General features: G+C 37.9%; 4 protein-coding genes and 1 pseudogene across 6 annotated transcripts; 1 reads left to right on the forward strand and 4 right to left on the reverse strand.

The window, feature by feature from the left end:
• Positions 1 to 136: 136 nt before the first annotated feature.
• Positions 137 to 3561, reverse strand: LOC103340850 (S-adenosyl-L-methionine-dependent methyltransferases superfamily protein). 2 transcript variants are annotated; one of them, XM_016796397.2, is made up of 9 exons: positions 3425 to 3561; positions 2645 to 2903; positions 2147 to 2214; positions 1887 to 2034; positions 1708 to 1788; positions 1164 to 1250; positions 909 to 994; positions 552 to 672; positions 137 to 431 (listed from the first exon to the last, which is right to left on the reverse strand). In XM_016796397.2, exons 2-9 carry the CDS (start codon positions 2720 to 2722, stop codon positions 354 to 356), a joined length of 747 nt encoding a protein of 248 aa, XP_016651883.2. In that variant the 5' UTR covers positions 2723 to 2903; positions 3425 to 3561; the 3' UTR covers positions 137 to 353. The 2 variants fall into 2 exon arrangements, with proteins under 2 accessions (XP_016651883.2, XP_088898846.1); XM_089042720.1 differs by lacking the exon at positions 3425 to 3561 and having other exon boundaries at positions 2645 to 3180.
• A 1512-nt stretch (positions 3562 to 5073) lies between these two features.
• Positions 5074 to 6406, forward strand: LOC103340745 (cytidine deaminase 1). The gene has a single exon (XM_008244189.2). The coding sequence runs from the start codon at positions 5179 to 5181 to the stop codon at positions 6091 to 6093; it is 915 nt and encodes a 304-aa protein (XP_008242411.2). The 5' UTR covers positions 5074 to 5178; the 3' UTR covers positions 6094 to 6406.
• A 1214-nt stretch (positions 6407 to 7620) lies between these two features.
• On the reverse strand, positions 7621 to 8880 carry LOC148914540 (PRA1 family protein F2 pseudogene; annotated as a pseudogene). The gene is made up of 2 exons (XR_016122961.1): positions 8172 to 8880; positions 7621 to 8035 (listed from the first exon to the last, which is right to left on the reverse strand). The product of XR_016122961.1 is annotated as a PRA1 family protein F2 pseudogene (transcript).
• Positions 8881 to 8979: 99 nt separating this feature from the next.
• Positions 8980 to 10912, reverse strand: EMB2752 (embryo defective 2752). Its single transcript, XM_008244188.3, has 2 exons — positions 10535 to 10912; positions 8980 to 9385 (listed from the first exon to the last, which is right to left on the reverse strand). Exons 1-2 carry the CDS (start codon positions 10715 to 10717, stop codon positions 9278 to 9280), a joined length of 291 nt encoding a protein of 96 aa, XP_008242410.1. The 5' UTR covers positions 10718 to 10912; the 3' UTR covers positions 8980 to 9277.
• A 1107-nt stretch (positions 10913 to 12019) lies between these two features.
• On the reverse strand, positions 12020 to 14859 carry ACHT2 (atypical CYS HIS rich thioredoxin 2). Its single transcript, XM_008244185.3, has 4 exons — positions 14349 to 14859; positions 13687 to 13872; positions 12833 to 12997; positions 12020 to 12416 (listed from the first exon to the last, which is right to left on the reverse strand). The coding sequence occupies exons 1-4, from the start codon at positions 14544 to 14546 to the stop codon at positions 12279 to 12281; spliced, it is 687 nt and encodes a 228-aa protein (XP_008242407.1). The 5' UTR covers positions 14547 to 14859; the 3' UTR covers positions 12020 to 12278.
• Between the last annotated feature and the right edge of the window lie 38 nt (positions 14860 to 14897).

The following is a 14897-nucleotide window of genomic DNA, read 5'->3' on the forward strand; positions in this document are numbered from 1 at the left end:
TTGGCAGCATTGCAGCCAACCCTCACGCGCGCTCTTTTTAATGCCTACCTCCTAAAATGTGCACCGACTTCGCCGACTAGCGAGACCAACTTTGCAAGGAACAAGGTGATCAAAATTATATAGTTAGAAACTATTGTCCAAGAAGAGAATTTCGAGCTCTGCTTTTTCCTTTTTCCAGAGATATTACCAATTTAGAAGATCAAGAACATATAATGGTGGCATGCACATTGGAGTGAACATTACAGGCAGAAAAAGAAGAGGCAAAACTTGCTAAGTTCACTTGCTATGAATTTGGAATTATTGGTAACAGTTTCTCTTGAGATTAGGCCATCGAAATTCGTCGCGTCATGTATCTATACCGTAGATAATTTTCTAGAGTATACAATGTACATGGGATCTGAGCGTCCAGGGTTGGGAGATATATCCACCCCCTGCAGACAGTAGCACACTAGTTTATAAACTTACAGTTTACGTCTCCACGCCTAATAGTACATGGTTTGATTGTATTCAAAAGAAAGTAATGTGGACAGCACAAATAATATAGGGTATACCTGAGGTGGTTCAAATCCTCCGGCGTAGTGGAAGTAGGATCCGACGATCAAACCATGATCAGCATCACCAGTTGATGTCCATATTGAGATTGCTTTAGTCCAGAAACAACGGTTGGAAAAGCTGTTTAGACATTTTCATTAAGTTAGAAATGGTTGAGGAGAGACCTGAAAGATTAAGAAAAACAACTAAAGCCTCTCTCTCTCTCTGTGTAACCACTCTTAGTTTTCTGTGCAGAATGAGGTATAAGATGTATCCATACATATGACACATTATTTTATGCTTTGGATTTCAAATTTGTAGCTAAACCTGAGAAGGCACATATTTGACTGAAAGCAGACAGTGTGATCGGTTATCACCTCATTATAGCAAGTCCACCAGGCTTAAGAATCCGGCTCATTTCCTTGAAAACATCTAGAGGCTTTGTTATATAATCAACACTAACCTGCAATTTGAAATTCATCTAGTTCTGAGAGCAGTATAAAACATTGTACCTTTCAAAATGAAGTGCTTAGAAACTGGAAATGAATGATGTAAACATAACCAGGTATTTTGAGCCCCAAAAGCATCATGGAACTTACAGAAATTTAAGAGATGGAAAGAGATGCACATACCACATTAGTAATCACATCAAAGGAATTGTCTTCAAAGGGAAGTTTAGGGTTCACATTCAAGTCTTGCACAACATACTTTGTCAAAACCTACAAAGTTGAATCAATGAGGGTATATTCATATCATCAATACAATGATTATATACATGATTAGTCAACAATTACTATAGCTAATGAAAAGAAGACATACAAGCTTCACCATACTTATGCAATTTCAAAGAAACCTATTATTTACATATTAATGCATCCTTGGTTTAAGAAATTACATGTTATATGTCCCTGTGAGCTTTTGGTTACAATGACTGCTTGCAGAAAATATCATCAGAAAAGGGACTAATTAGACTCTCTCCTCAAGACAGGACAGTTTAAAATGCATAAGGAATTTACTTTAAGGGACTTAGTTTTGGTTTAAACCCACTCAACAGAAACGTGAATCCTGTAAGAAAATTCATAATCAAGGCTATGATGCAATTGGCATTGCAAGTAAGAAAAACAGGTTATGTCAATATGTTTAGATTCTAAACATGAGTAACTAAAAAAGAAGTACTGGATTCCGCTTGAGCTCTTCTTCATTCATGCCCATCCCAACTATTTGCTCTTGCTTGTATCCCGGTGGGAAGTGACTGACCTAGACACAATATCAAAAACAGGATTATTACTCCTAAAGTAAAAATTACAAAATTTGCAAGTGGAACAAGGTTCAAACCAGAACTTAAAAGATCTCACCCAACTGCTACACATATCCAGGATGCACACTCCTGGACTGTTGCTAGGAGGAAACACCTTCGAATAGTACTTGGTCAGCGCCGCAATGGCTGGATCATCAATATGTGTCACAAAGCGTGGAGCCTCATAAAACAATTGATCTGATGACCTGATGAAATCAATTTCTAGTTTTCAGAACTTGTTAAACGTAACCCAATCTTCGGCTGAAAGTTTCAGCATTGGAACACCAAAATGCCAAAACAAAAGTTTAGATGTCTTACTCATCAAAGCGCTTGAAATCCTCCTCCTTGAAGGGAAACTGCTCCGGCCATTCCACATTCTTCAATATCTTTAATTTGACACAAAACATAAGGAGATTAGGCAAACCAAACAGAATTCCAAAAATTCACAACATCAAGCACATCAAGCAATAGATTAAATTTGAAGAATTCATAATATTTTTAGATACAGAAGTGGCCCAGCAACAATCTAATAGCTCTGTTTGTTTGCAGAACAGGGTTTGTGAACCAATTCAACCAAAGCCCGGTACTTTAAGGCTTTTACTGTTTCAGCGTACAAGCTAGACAAATTACTCGATTATCCATAACCCTTGAAGAATCCCACATAAGAATGTGAATTTGCCTATAAATGTCAAAACCTTAGATTCAACACAGCACCTCTACAAAATCAAAATCCAAAATTGGAGAAAACCCAGAAACCAAATCAATAAACTAAGCAAAGAACAAGAATTTAGCTCCAAGAATATACTGAAATCGTACCTCTTCAAAAGAAGGACCGCTCTTGAGCCTTGCAGAGGCCGTGAAAGACTTGCCACCAACAGCACCAGACATGTTCATCAATTGAGCCCAAAAGGAGACCCCCAGGCCCAACACCAAACGGCGAGGCGCTCTGCCTCCAGTTTTCCACTTGTTTAGTGCTTTTGCTAGAATGGGAACAGACCCAACAGCGCTAGGACCCGAATGAGATGATGAAGAAGAAGGACATATACCCGCCAAAGTTGGCAGTCTAGGAGAGAGTCTGAGGCCAATGCATTGGGGCATTTTTAATAGTTTCAGTGACACATAAAAGGGAGGGACGGCTCGAACTACCGTTTGACAAAAATGAAGATGATACCGAGGGAAAAAAAAAAACCATTCTTTCTAGATTATCTGGAAATATTGGATCACATCTTGCCACATCTGTGGTGGACTTACAGTTTACGTGGCCTATCAAATGATAGTGTTGCTTTTTTGGACTGCTAATTGAACACATGCTACACATAGGGAAAGTGGATAACTTGTGTTCTGAAAATTTTTACCAATTTCATACAAATTATATTGAAAAAAGAAACATATCAGAGTAGTGAGTTGAATTTGCATATGCAGCATATATGTACTGAAATTAGTTTGTAGAGCATTTGGGAGCTTTAAAGATGTATGTTATGAAAGTGGAGGTTATTAGATTGAGTTGTATGTAGTGAAAGATCTTTTTATCTTTTATCTGGTGTAAGTTCAAGTTAATTTGGTACTTTCAGGTTTCTGAGCTTGCAAAGTTCATACCTTCCTTTGGCTCCTCCTAATGTTGCAGATACTCTTCTCTCTCAATCTACATTTGGCTTTTCTGGCAGCTCCTTGCTTTGCTTGTGGGTTTTCCCATTTTTCAGATAGTAATTTGCAGTCTATTCTTCCATTTATTGTAATTTTTTCTTTTGGTTAACTGATGGAACAGTCCAGAGTCTAGGCAGACCTCTCAAAGTTTTTACTTGAAAAAGATAGAATTAGCCCCATTTCGAAAGGTGCTGGTGTCCCTATTGGAAAGAAAGGTGAATTTAAAGTCTATAAACAAGTACAGATGTGTAAGCTCAAAAACTTAGATCTACCGCAAATTGCAAGATGACAAAATGTGGTGTTGTTGTAGATGGATTGTGGTAGGCAAGGTGAGGAAGGGGACATGAAGGATCGTTGAGGACAAGGAAGTTCCAAAATTAGTGACAGCAGAAAATAGTACCTCTGACTAGACAGAGTAGTAACTAAGCAATATATTTAAGGTCAATGCCAGAATAGATAAACAATTGCTTGCTAGCTAGCTTGCAGAAATTACACAGAAAATTCCAAGAGGATAAGTGTGAATCCAATGTTAAATTAAATCAGTTGGAAGAAAATCATATGATCCAAATAAATATATATTTTATAGATGAGATGCATGATTGCATGTGGGAGGAGAAATTCTCCATCATATATTCATGAATTATGTCAAAGGTACAGCAAGTGGCCTCTGAGCCTGCACCAGAAAAGCACCACCTACTATTCCATTTGAAAAGGGCATGGTTGTGAGAGCATCATTACATATAATCAAAAAAGGACAAAGGCCAACCTAAGGAGTTGGCTTGATATATATTACTTACTTTAAAAAAAAATGTTATATTGTTAAATTATCGATGTGAATAATTAATAAGGTGAATATTTTATGATTGTGTAATTGAAATTGACGATCTAATAACATAAATCATTATTTTGCATGTATATAATATGTTGAATTCACGGTAGCTAGTTTTCTCTCTTCTCTTTTTAATTTTCATCCTATGAAAATCTGTTTCCCTTCATGTATATCACAAATATGTTTCAAATCATATACCATATCTTATATTATCTTATGAATTCCATATTTGAATTCTCTTGCTTAACCACAATGAAAAATTTAAAATATTTGGTTGGAATTCACCCCATGCAGGAAGCTGACTTAAGCAATGCAATAATACATGCAAAAGGAAAAGAAAAAGGCAAAAGGCAAAAGGTCATATATCGCTTCTAATATTTAAATATACTTAGAACAGCAATTGATGGATACATAGATCTAATTATAGTTTGTGATACATAAACTTTTGACCCACCTATAATCCAAATTTACAAATTACAATATCTTCTTTGAGTCTGATTTTTGTCTTCTTTTCTTTTTATAAACGAGGAAATGAGTTGTGACACGTTCTAATATTATGAATGTAAAGTGAGTTAGGCCACTCATTTAACATAGTGTGTCCGTATTTTTGCAATCGAGTTCGAAACACCTTTTATATAATTTAGAAAATTATTTTGTCAAAAAATATTTAATAAAAGTTTCTACACGTTTTTAATTTATTAAATGTTCTGTCTAAAATACGTAGCAAAGACATCCACTTCAAAACCTCTATTTATACGACTCCCATTTCCCTCCCTCATTCTCTTCCTCCTCCTTTCTAGGATCGCCCCTCTCTCTGATCCCAACCCAACAAAAACTCCTCAAGCGGGTCGACCCGACACCTCTCTCTCCTCCAAAAATGGACCGACCCAGATTCGTAATTGAAGCATCCGAGGCCGAAACAATGGCCAAGCGATCCAACCTCACCGTCCTCCAGCTCCTCCCCTCCTTAGTCAAACCCGCCCAGGCCCTCGCCCGCCCGCCCATCTCCAAATTCCACGTCGGAGCCATCGGATACGGGTCTTCGGGTCGGATCTTCTTCGGCGGCAACCTCGAGTTCCCGGGTCTCCCGCTCCACTACTCCGTCCACGCCGAGCAGTTCCTCGTCACCAACCTCTCAATCCACAACGAGTCCAAACTCGAATACGTCGCCGTTTCGGCGGCTCCCTGCGGCCATTGCCGTCAGTTCCTCCAAGAAATCCGCGGAGCCCCGGATATCAAGATTCTAATCACCTCGGCCGAGTCCGGAGATGACAATTCCGGGTTAAACCGGTTTGACCCGCTTCTCCATTTGCTCCCCCACCGGTTCGGACCCGAAGACCTTCTCGGAGGAGACGTGCCGTTGCTTTTAGAGCACCACCACAACGGGCTGTCGTTTTTGGGCGAAACCGAGATTTTAACCAACAATTTTAAACTGAATGCGGAGTTAAAAGTCGCGGCTTTAGAGGCCGCGAACAAGTCTTATGCTCCGTACAGTGGGTGCCCGTCTGGTGTGGCTATTTTGGACTGTGATGGGAATGTGTACAAAGGGTCGTACATGGAGTCCGCAGCTTATAATCCGAGCATGGGCCCGGTTCAATCGGCTCTGGTGGCTTACATTGTTGGTGGGGGTGCTGGGTATGAGAAAATTGTAGGTGCGGTTTTGGTGGAAAAAGATGGAGTTTTGGTTAAACAAGAGCACACAGCAAGGCTGCTCTTGCAGGCCATTTCCCCCAAGCTTGAGTTTCGGGTTTTTCACTGCGCTTCGGGTTTGAATGCCTGTAAAAAGTCTTGATCTTGATGACCATGAATGTGATGAGTAATCTGATTGTGATCAAGTGTTGTTGCTATTGGATGAATTATGAATCAATGAAATGAATGAAGGATGGTGATGGTGATGGTGATGGTGATGATGATGATGATCAATTGTAATGTTTGAGTTTCTAATTTATTTTTAATCACAGATTTCTGTGTACTGGTTTGGACTGTACATAAACCAATAAGAAATAATGTCCTTGGCTGCATGATGCCATGCAAATTGTAATGGATCGACTTTGTTGTAAGTTTGTCACAAAGTATATGAATCTTTTGGGCTTTTTCTCTTTTTCCCGTTTGGATTCTCTGTTCTGGCTTTGTTTTCCTCTCTTCTCAATTTGTGATTTGTTGTCAATCAAAGATTGGAACACAAAAAAATGAACTTATCTAAACAATTAGAGTTAATCATACATTCTCCTCCAATGAATTCTCGGTGTTTTTATTTATAACAAACGTGTGGATTCATATTTCATGGTTTGTTTTCCTTGTGGGATTGTATTTTCCAGTTATAGCAGATTGCTCAGTTGAGTACTTTGCGTTATGAAATTCGCTCTTTTTGACCCTTTTCGTTCCTGTACGTTGCTGTCATGACCTTGTAGATGCTGCCATATGGTGGCTGCCAAGAGCCAAGCTTTTTTCGAAAGTGCTTTTGTTAGCACAGTCAGCCAAACAAAAGAAGAATGATTCCCCTAAGCTCGTGGATGGTGTAGATAGAGTAGCAGTACTAAATTGAATTGGTCCACTCATACTTGCAAATTGATAGGCCTGTGGAGTATCTACTGAGGTGGATTTCCAGTGCACCACATCTTTAAGACACTTTCGCCTTTCTATAAACCTCTAGGAGCTGCTTTGGATTTTAGGTGAAATAAGATGGGTAGGGTTGGTTATATCTGGTGTGTAGGAGGAAGTATCACATCAAAGTTACTAAATTGCTCTGTTTTGATTTGATGCCAGTTACAAGTTGGCATTTCTGTTGTTTTGCTCATCTAGAGGGTATAAGGCTCTTCTTAACGGGCATTCGAAGGTTCTAACATTTCGGCAATTTCATCTGAGGTAGTTGAGTAGTTGGATCAAAATGAGCAGACAAGATATGGCAAGATCTGGGTTGCTTTACATTGTAAATAATGAGTCTTGTAAAGAAAACCAGAGTCTAGAAAGACAAATTCAAGCTAGGGACCCAACCTTTGCACTGAAAGTGACAGAAACCTGAAAAGTGGAGCTTCCAAGCTGTAACATAGAAAACTTCAATCCATTACCATAACCATTACTTTTACTATGACCTAGAAGTTTAGCTAACAAAGAGATAACAAAACCTTCATTACAGTTTGGAATCTCATGCTGTATGCCTGTCTCATTCCAGAGCCAATCAAGTTGAGATGCCAAGAACAAATTTAGTTTACCAAAATATGAAAAGATGCTGCAATCTGAGCATACAGTTCTCTTATCTGACCCTGCAAGGGCCATGTCTCATATCGGTATCATCACGAAGATATAAAGGAGCTTGCAATTTGGTTGAAAATTTCAATATATTATCTAACATGTAGTTCTAGCCTTCTAGGTTACACAATGAAGCTGGAGCATTTACATGTAATTGAATACTTCAAGATAATGAAACAGAGTCCAAAAGCAACTTTGACAAAACCAGTCCACGTGTGTACATCATGTTCCTATCTTCTTGTCCTTCTCGTGCACTAACTTTGGAAGCAAAAGTTGCATCCTTATCTACCCATCAGTCCCCTTTTTTGGTTAACCAATTGACAATGTCGAAGAAAAAGTTGGAGCTGCTTGAACATACTGAAGCACTCTGTTTTCATCAATTCCCATAGAGGAAGAACCTGAAACCTGAAATTGTCTATTGCATCTTTGCAGTTTCAGGTCCAATTGCATGACACCATTTACATATGAATTTATAAATTTGAGTCCTGTACACGTTTGCAAAATTGGAAAGAAATAGTGCAAACAGTTACAAGTGGTACCTTTTTATAAAAATCAATTAAAAGAAAAGGAAAGAAAGTACAATTCTACAAACAAAAATATGAGGTAAAAAGAAGCCCTTACTTTTAATGATTCCAGGGAATTGATAGTGAAGAAACAGAAATTCACAGGATGATAAAATCACTATTGGGGCAAAGAATAAGAAGAAGAGGCAGCATTTTTCAGAGGCACTTTCAAAGCACGTGCACCACCTGATCCAGGACCAGGCCCCCCTTCTTCATCCACAATGAAGACATCCTCAGGCTCCCTTAAAGCTCCATGAACCAACACAACCCCAAGGCCAATGGAGAAGTCCTACAATGATAAGATATTTCGCACTGGTAAGAAAAAGTGCGACGATTGTGACCAAAAATAGAGAAATCGTCACCAATCGTTCATCGATCCGGTAGCCTAGAACCATCAAGGGTTGGTCATGCAGGAAATACAGAAACAACCATGCAACCATCGTGATGATGAAGACAATCAATGAAATGGGATGCCATAGTAGGCTTAGGAAGAGAATGAACAATATGATTATGGCATAGTTCATACGAAAGAACACCACGTTGGACTTGATTCTTTGGATTGATTGGTTGAAGGTGGTGGGAAGTGTGAGATCTTGCAGCTGAATCATCTCCAGCCATGGTCTACGTTTGCCAAGCCCCGACTCAATCTGTTCTTTTGCACGTGCAACAAAATGCAGGTTCAAGGAAGGAGGGGGTTCTGTCGGAATAGTCCCGTAAGTTGTCATCGTCCGGTGGCAGGCAGAGATGGAATGAAGAAGAAATGGCATGGAGGTCTGTGGCAGAGAAAGAGTGCAGAATCTGTGCAGCTTGGATTTCTAATTTTAGAGTTAGTTAGATCACTGATCACATATCAGCTACGTGTTGGGTTAATGTTTAAGTTGTTTGACTTCAAATATTTTACTACCAAAAGATGTACAAAATCATACAAGTAGTTTATACAGAAAATAAAAAAATAAAAAGTGAAATTGGACGGTGCCATTAGTTCCATACAAAGAGACGTTTGACAAGTTCTCTTATTATGTATGAAGGATTTTTCTACATTTTTTTTTCTTCATGGAATAGCAAATTCTTCTTGGCACAATAAACCTTTGACATTCATCAACCAAAACAACGCATAGAATGGTAGAAACTCTTGAAACAATTTCTGCAACTCTTCTAGGGCAGTCACTGACTGGCTGGGACCTCTCCTTGCTGTACCCTCCACGGCCCTCCATAAAACTTTGGCTTCATAAGAGGCACTGCCTGGCCTGGATGATCCTCCCAGTATTTCTCCTGCACAATTTCAAAGGTGCAGATATTATTTAGGTCTTCAAAATTTGGTATGACTAGATTTATCACCATTGAACTTTGGATAAATAAGTAGACATGTATATCCAGTTAAACCAATTCACCGATACCTTAATCTCAAAAAGATATATAAACTTAACCACTTTCCTAAAAAAGAATGAAGTGAGCTTGGATAAGAATGGAGATCATCATATATAAGCGAGCAAGTGACAAGTCCAGATTAGCTAAGGGCCACTGGCAGGCACATTAAGAGTTGGCACCAACACTTTGTGACACAAATGATGTAATCTGACAGAAAGCCGAAATGAGACCGAATTCTTTGCCAATCACTGAATAGATACAAAAGGAAAATAAACAAATGAAAGAAAAATCTAATGGTAGGTTGTTGACAACCACAAGAATTCTCCTATTGAGGCCAGAACTGAAAAATAGGGCATCTTCCCAGCCCTGTTCCTCTATTCTCTGTGAATATTTTCAAAGATCAGAGCAAATTAGTTTCTCTTTAGATTGCAGCTCTGAGACTAAAAGGCATATGGCAACAACCATAAATTACTGACGGTGAAGTGAACTAGACCTATAGACCTAATCAATAAAGTGTGTAGGAAATTAGGCATCAATGCTGCTCCTTCCAGCTCCAAACCTGTTGACAGGTCTGACAAAGTGACACTCCTCTCATATGAACTCATACAATATATACCTTGAAGCTGGAGAAACAATGCCATAAGCATTATCAAATGGCCTCTCCTAAACTATACATCAATCAAACAAACCCAAAAAGTTTACAACAGATTTCAGTCCAACAAAAAGATTTAAGAAGAAACCGAACTTCGGTGCAGGATTTACTCTATTTCTTATAACACTAGTTTAGGACATGTTCTCACTAACATTAGAGATATAAGCAACTTGACAGATCTCAATCAAACAGGTTTTGAACATTCAAAACGTCTATTTTGTGCACCATTTGATGTTGAAAAAAAAGAAAAGAATCCAACTTTCTCTTCTTCTGAACTACAACACCAGAACTAAAACCCACAAACAAATTTTTGGTCTAGACCCACTAAAGTAACCAAGAAAATTAACAATAATATTAATAAAATAAAATCACAAAAATAGAAGACACAGCAAAGTAATTACCTTGTATAGCTGCTCAGTGATAGCAGAGCCAACGACCCCAGTGTAGAAAGCGGCTACATAGATAGTGACCAAGGGTGTAAACGATTTGGGTCTGCTGTAAGGCTCAACCATGGTCCAAAGAATCATTCTTTCCCACTTTGTGTATATATAGTCTGCATATTTCCTCCATACATAGCTCGTCATTTCCACCAGAATTTCTTGCTCAGCTACAAATGGGTATTTTTGCAGTTTCTCTACAAGAGGATACGTAATCTAGGGTTTTCTTATTATTGGGTTTTCGTTTTTTTTTTTCCCCCCGAATTTTCTCGGCAGCCAGACGAACTATTTCAATCAGCCAAGCCGTCGAAGAAGAAAGGGAAAACCAGTTGCAGTTAGTAGAGACAGACAGAGCATATGTAAAATTTCAAACGGCATGTCGTTCACTGAGGTTTGGGTAAGGAGCCCAGTGAGGCCCAAACAAACACTACACGTACCCATCACAAAACAAAGTTACCTTTTATAGAGTACTGTTATTTCCACCCACCTAGTCCTATTTATCTCATGCCATCTAACAAGCCCACAACAAATCTGCAGAAATGGTTGAAGAAATTAGTTAATACAAATTTATAAATAAACCAAATAGACTAACAAGCCTATTTAAACATAGAAACACACCCAAAATCAATCCCAAAGTCAACTTTTTGGGTGTGTTTATAAATGGGTTTTGAGTGTGTGTAATGATGGGTTTTGGGTGTGTTTATATGTTTAAATGGCTTGGGTTTTTTTATAATTTCAACCCCCATTTTGGGTGTTTTAGTGAAACTCCCGTTAGTTAAATGGTAACTTAATTGCTAATCTGGCGGGAAGAAGGTTGCTGGCAATAGCTCTTTGATTGTGGGTTGGACAGAGTATATATCTTCAGTGTCTTTATTGGATATCAGACCACAAACTGACTGCAATTCCAAATTGTGCTTTCAATTGGTTGCCTTGCTATGCACTCTTCTTTCACTCCAATTTGGATCTAATTCCAATTATCACTCCTGTGCAATCTCAGAGAGAGAGGGCTGTTTTCCATAAGGACGAGGGGCAGCTTTGGGGAGGTGGGGTTGGGGTGGATTATTTTTTATGTTTTTTAATTTAATTTAAATTTTTTTGCCATAATATTATAGGTTTTGCTTGAATTAATAATGAAGGGATATTTTATGAATTATGGTGGGTGGAAAGATATGATTGTGTTTTTTCAAATTTATATGATGGATGAAAAGATAAAGTAGGTTGGGAAATAGAACAGAGAGGTGGAAATAATAGGACTCTTTATTTATTTTGTTTTTTAAATAAATATTTACTGTATCTTTTAATATTTTTATTATTTAGTTGAGCAAGAGAAAAAAAGATAAAGACGAGAAGAGTGAGATAAACAGATTAAAGAGATGATGAGAGAGATAAATAGAGAAAATGATTTTCCAAATGAGCAAACTTCAACCTGATTGTCCGGCTGTTATAAACTTGGAGAAAGAAAGAATCACTCATATCATATATTATGAACCTGGAACGTCTTTGTCCGCAGAATTTTCAAGTAAATACATGACATCCAGAATAAGAATGACAAAGAATGTGGCAGAACAGCAACCTGTGCTTTGCGTTGTTTTGCGTAGGGGGAGGGAGCAAATATACAGAATACAAGTCCCAAGCTGAAGCTGACTATTGTGGGGTTTGATACTATGGACCGATTTTCTTAAATACAATTGACTGAGTTGAAGAAGTTCTATGATGAAGCAGATTCCGAAGGCTTGTCCTTTGGAACTGAGGAAGGTTCCAGTACAAGATCTCCGACTCCCTTTGGAGGTCCAATGCTGCAACGAGCTGTGTTGTGTAATGCAATAGCATCCTTTAACTTCTGGAACTGCATAAGATTATGGACACAATCAGGTCACTTGAAATGAAAAATGTATGTGAAATTTCCTAAAAGCATTAGAGCAATACTAAAACTTCAGCATCCACATTACCTGCATCACACATATAAATCTAACACAATGAAAAGAAGATAATGGAAGATGATTGTTTCCAACAGTATGCCATTCAAGTTTACTAATTCTCCTTTATTCAGTTAAACTAATCAGAGTTGGAGTTTTACGCCAACTATGGTTCCCATTTTCAAAAAGTAGGTACTTCAGAGGGTACAACCAGTTTCTAAGGTGTAAAAAGAAAAGAGATGCTATAAAAATCATAAGATTCAACATTCTTCCCGGTAACCTAAATGATAACACAAAAAAGGAAAAAAGAAAAAAAAGAAAAAGAAAACAGAAGTTCAATAAGTACCTTAGCAAGTGAACACGAAAAGGATTCAAGCTGTCCCTCAGCTCCACGATAAAAGTGGAAATAGGGAAGTACCTTCACGTTCATACTTTTGCACATTGGCTTGTTCTCGTCAAAATTCACTTTCAGGAATAAAATCTCAGGGTGGTCTTCAGCTGTTCTGCAGAGCTGACACATGCATTAAACAACAATATCAGGAACACAGCACCTCAACTATATAAAATCAAGTGTGATACGTTCAACATTATCTAAGTTTCCATTGAAGTGAAGTAGTTTCCAGGAGATTTTTACGAAATGAATTTTTAACATTGAAGGCCTCTTATGTTCCATTGGACATTTGAGCTGAATCTTTGGGTAGTAGAGCCATCTCGCCTCCTCAAAATCATATGTACAGCAATTTGAACTGGGTGATTTCTTGTTTATTTATAACATAGGCGGCATGCAATATAACCAGGAAAAAGTGAAACAACCAAAGAAAACACTCAGCTGACCGGAATTAGTTCCGAGTTCTCCAACAAGACATGCCACTGCTTCCTTGGGTACAGTTGACATCTGGAATCAAACCATTCCAATGAACTTGAAGTCTTACAGTTCAAGTTAGCAAGCGCAAACCAGGAAAGGTTTCAATGACACCAGTCCTATGTATACATGAATGTATTTACACATATATGCATATGAACATTACCTTCTTCGCCGCTTGTTTAAAAGTCAAACAACTACGGATTTATTGTCTCAGAAGCTATATGAAAGTTTTTTAAGCAGAAAGTAACTAGAAGGAATGAAGATGAATTGACTTTTATTTCTCCAAAAACTGGAACAAAATTATGAAGAAATGTTCAAGTGACAAAGGAGATTACCTTAGGAAATAATGCACGGCAAGAAGCACACCAAGTCCCATAGAATTCTACAATAACTAATCTATCACCAGCTTGGCCTAAAGCACTCAAAAATTCTTGTGTAGAATGAATGTCAACCATATTTGGAACACTTCTTTCCCACCATTTTGGCTGGTCTTTGTCTTTTTCAGCAACAGTTGCCTGTACCTGCATGCACGAAAGGGTACAACAAATACACAATAAGCCATAAGACATTCACTAATTATCAGCTTAGTCCAAAACTTAGGGAAAACTAACAAAAAATAATTTCCAATCGATTTTCCTCTTCCCTTTTGAGACTACCTAAATCATAAAACTTGACAGTAATGTGGGCCTTTCTGGGTGAAGTGAAGAAAAACTGAAAAACTGAAAATTTGCTAACCCAAATTTCAACTTTAACAGATAAGCAAATAAAGCTCCGAAATGCAATTGATCAAAACAATTTAGACAGATTGGTTTCCCTAAAATACTTATAATGTGCAGAAAACTTGGTAATTGAACTCAATTCACAAACAAATTTCCCAAAGGTTTATAATATATGGCCCAATTACAATATCCCAAAAAATGGGTCCTTTCAAATTCAAGCAAATATTTAGTAGATAAGAAATAATTGGAAGAAAATGACCAGTTATGGTTAGAAATACCTTGAAATGCACCAACTGCTTTCTGGGTCTGAAAGCAACGCGAGTAACAGACGAATATGAAAGAGGATAAACCCTTTTATATGGGTTTTGATTGGGTGGGAGGCCCGGTTGGAGAGAATTGAAGGAGGAGGTGAAGGAGGTGAGCAGAGACGAAGAGAAACGCAGTGAATGGAATGGTAATCGAAAAACATCAGCCATTTTACTTGAAAAAAAAATGGAGAAAATATAGAAAAAAGTAATTAAATAACAGAGCCGTTGAAGATTTTGAGAAAGCTGAGGCGGGTGAGCTCTACACGTACGTGAGGGTCAAAGCCGCCGAAGAAGAAAGGCCATGGCTTTAAAGAAGACCAGTTGTGTGTGTGATAGCATCTAGCGCTGTGTGTGAACCAGAAGACGATGTTAGTTTTTGGTTGATTTTTTTGATGAAAAGTTTTTGGTTGATTTTGATTCTACTTCTTACTCTCCAATTTCAATAATAAAAAATATATTTGAGAATTTTTCTATTTAAATCCCACATTTTTCTTTGTTAACTTCATATATATATTTTTT

This window comes from Prunus mume, linkage group LG8, assembly GCF_029339155.1.
Source record: "Prunus mume cultivar Tortuosa linkage group LG8, ASM2933915v1, whole genome shotgun sequence".
Lineage (NCBI taxonomy): Eukaryota > Viridiplantae > Streptophyta > Magnoliopsida > Rosales > Rosaceae > Prunus > Prunus mume.

Excerpts from the sequence above, each read along its gene's own strand:
- EMB2752 (XM_008244188.3), bottom strand. The coding sequence starts at position 10,717 with ATGACGAGCTATGTATGGAGGAAATATGCAGACTATATATACACAAAG. Across the intron at positions 9,386-10,534 it reads TCACTGAGCAGCTATACAAG|GAGAAATACTGGGAGGATCA; the intron begins GTAATTACTTTG and ends GAAATTGTGCAG.
- LOC103340850 (XM_089042720.1), bottom strand. The coding sequence starts at position 2,926 with ATGCCCCAATGCATTGGCCTCAGACTCTCTCCTAGACTGCCAACTTTG. Across the intron at positions 2,215-2,644 it reads GCGGTCCTTCTTTTGAAGAG|ATATTGAAGAATGTGGAATG; the intron begins GTACGATTTCAG and ends GTCAAATTAAAG. Across the intron at positions 995-1,163 it reads TTGATGTGATTACTAATGTG|GTTAGTGTTGATTATATAAC; the intron begins GTATGTGCATCT and ends TTCAAATTGCAG.
- LOC103340745 (XM_008244189.2), top strand. The coding sequence starts at position 5,179 with ATGGACCGACCCAGATTCGTAATTGAAGCATCCGAGGCCGAAACAATG.
- ACHT2 (XM_008244185.3), bottom strand. The coding sequence starts at position 14,546 with ATGGCTGATGTTTTTCGATTACCATTCCATTCACTGCGTTTCTCTTCG. Across the intron at positions 13,873-14,348 it reads AGCAGTTGGTGCATTTCAAG|GTACAGGCAACTGTTGCTGA; the intron begins GTATTTCTAACC and ends TCGTGCATGCAG. Across the intron at positions 12,998-13,686 it reads GCCGTGCATTATTTCCTAAG|CTCTGCAGAACAGCTGAAGA; the intron begins GTAATCTCCTTT and ends TGCATGTGTCAG.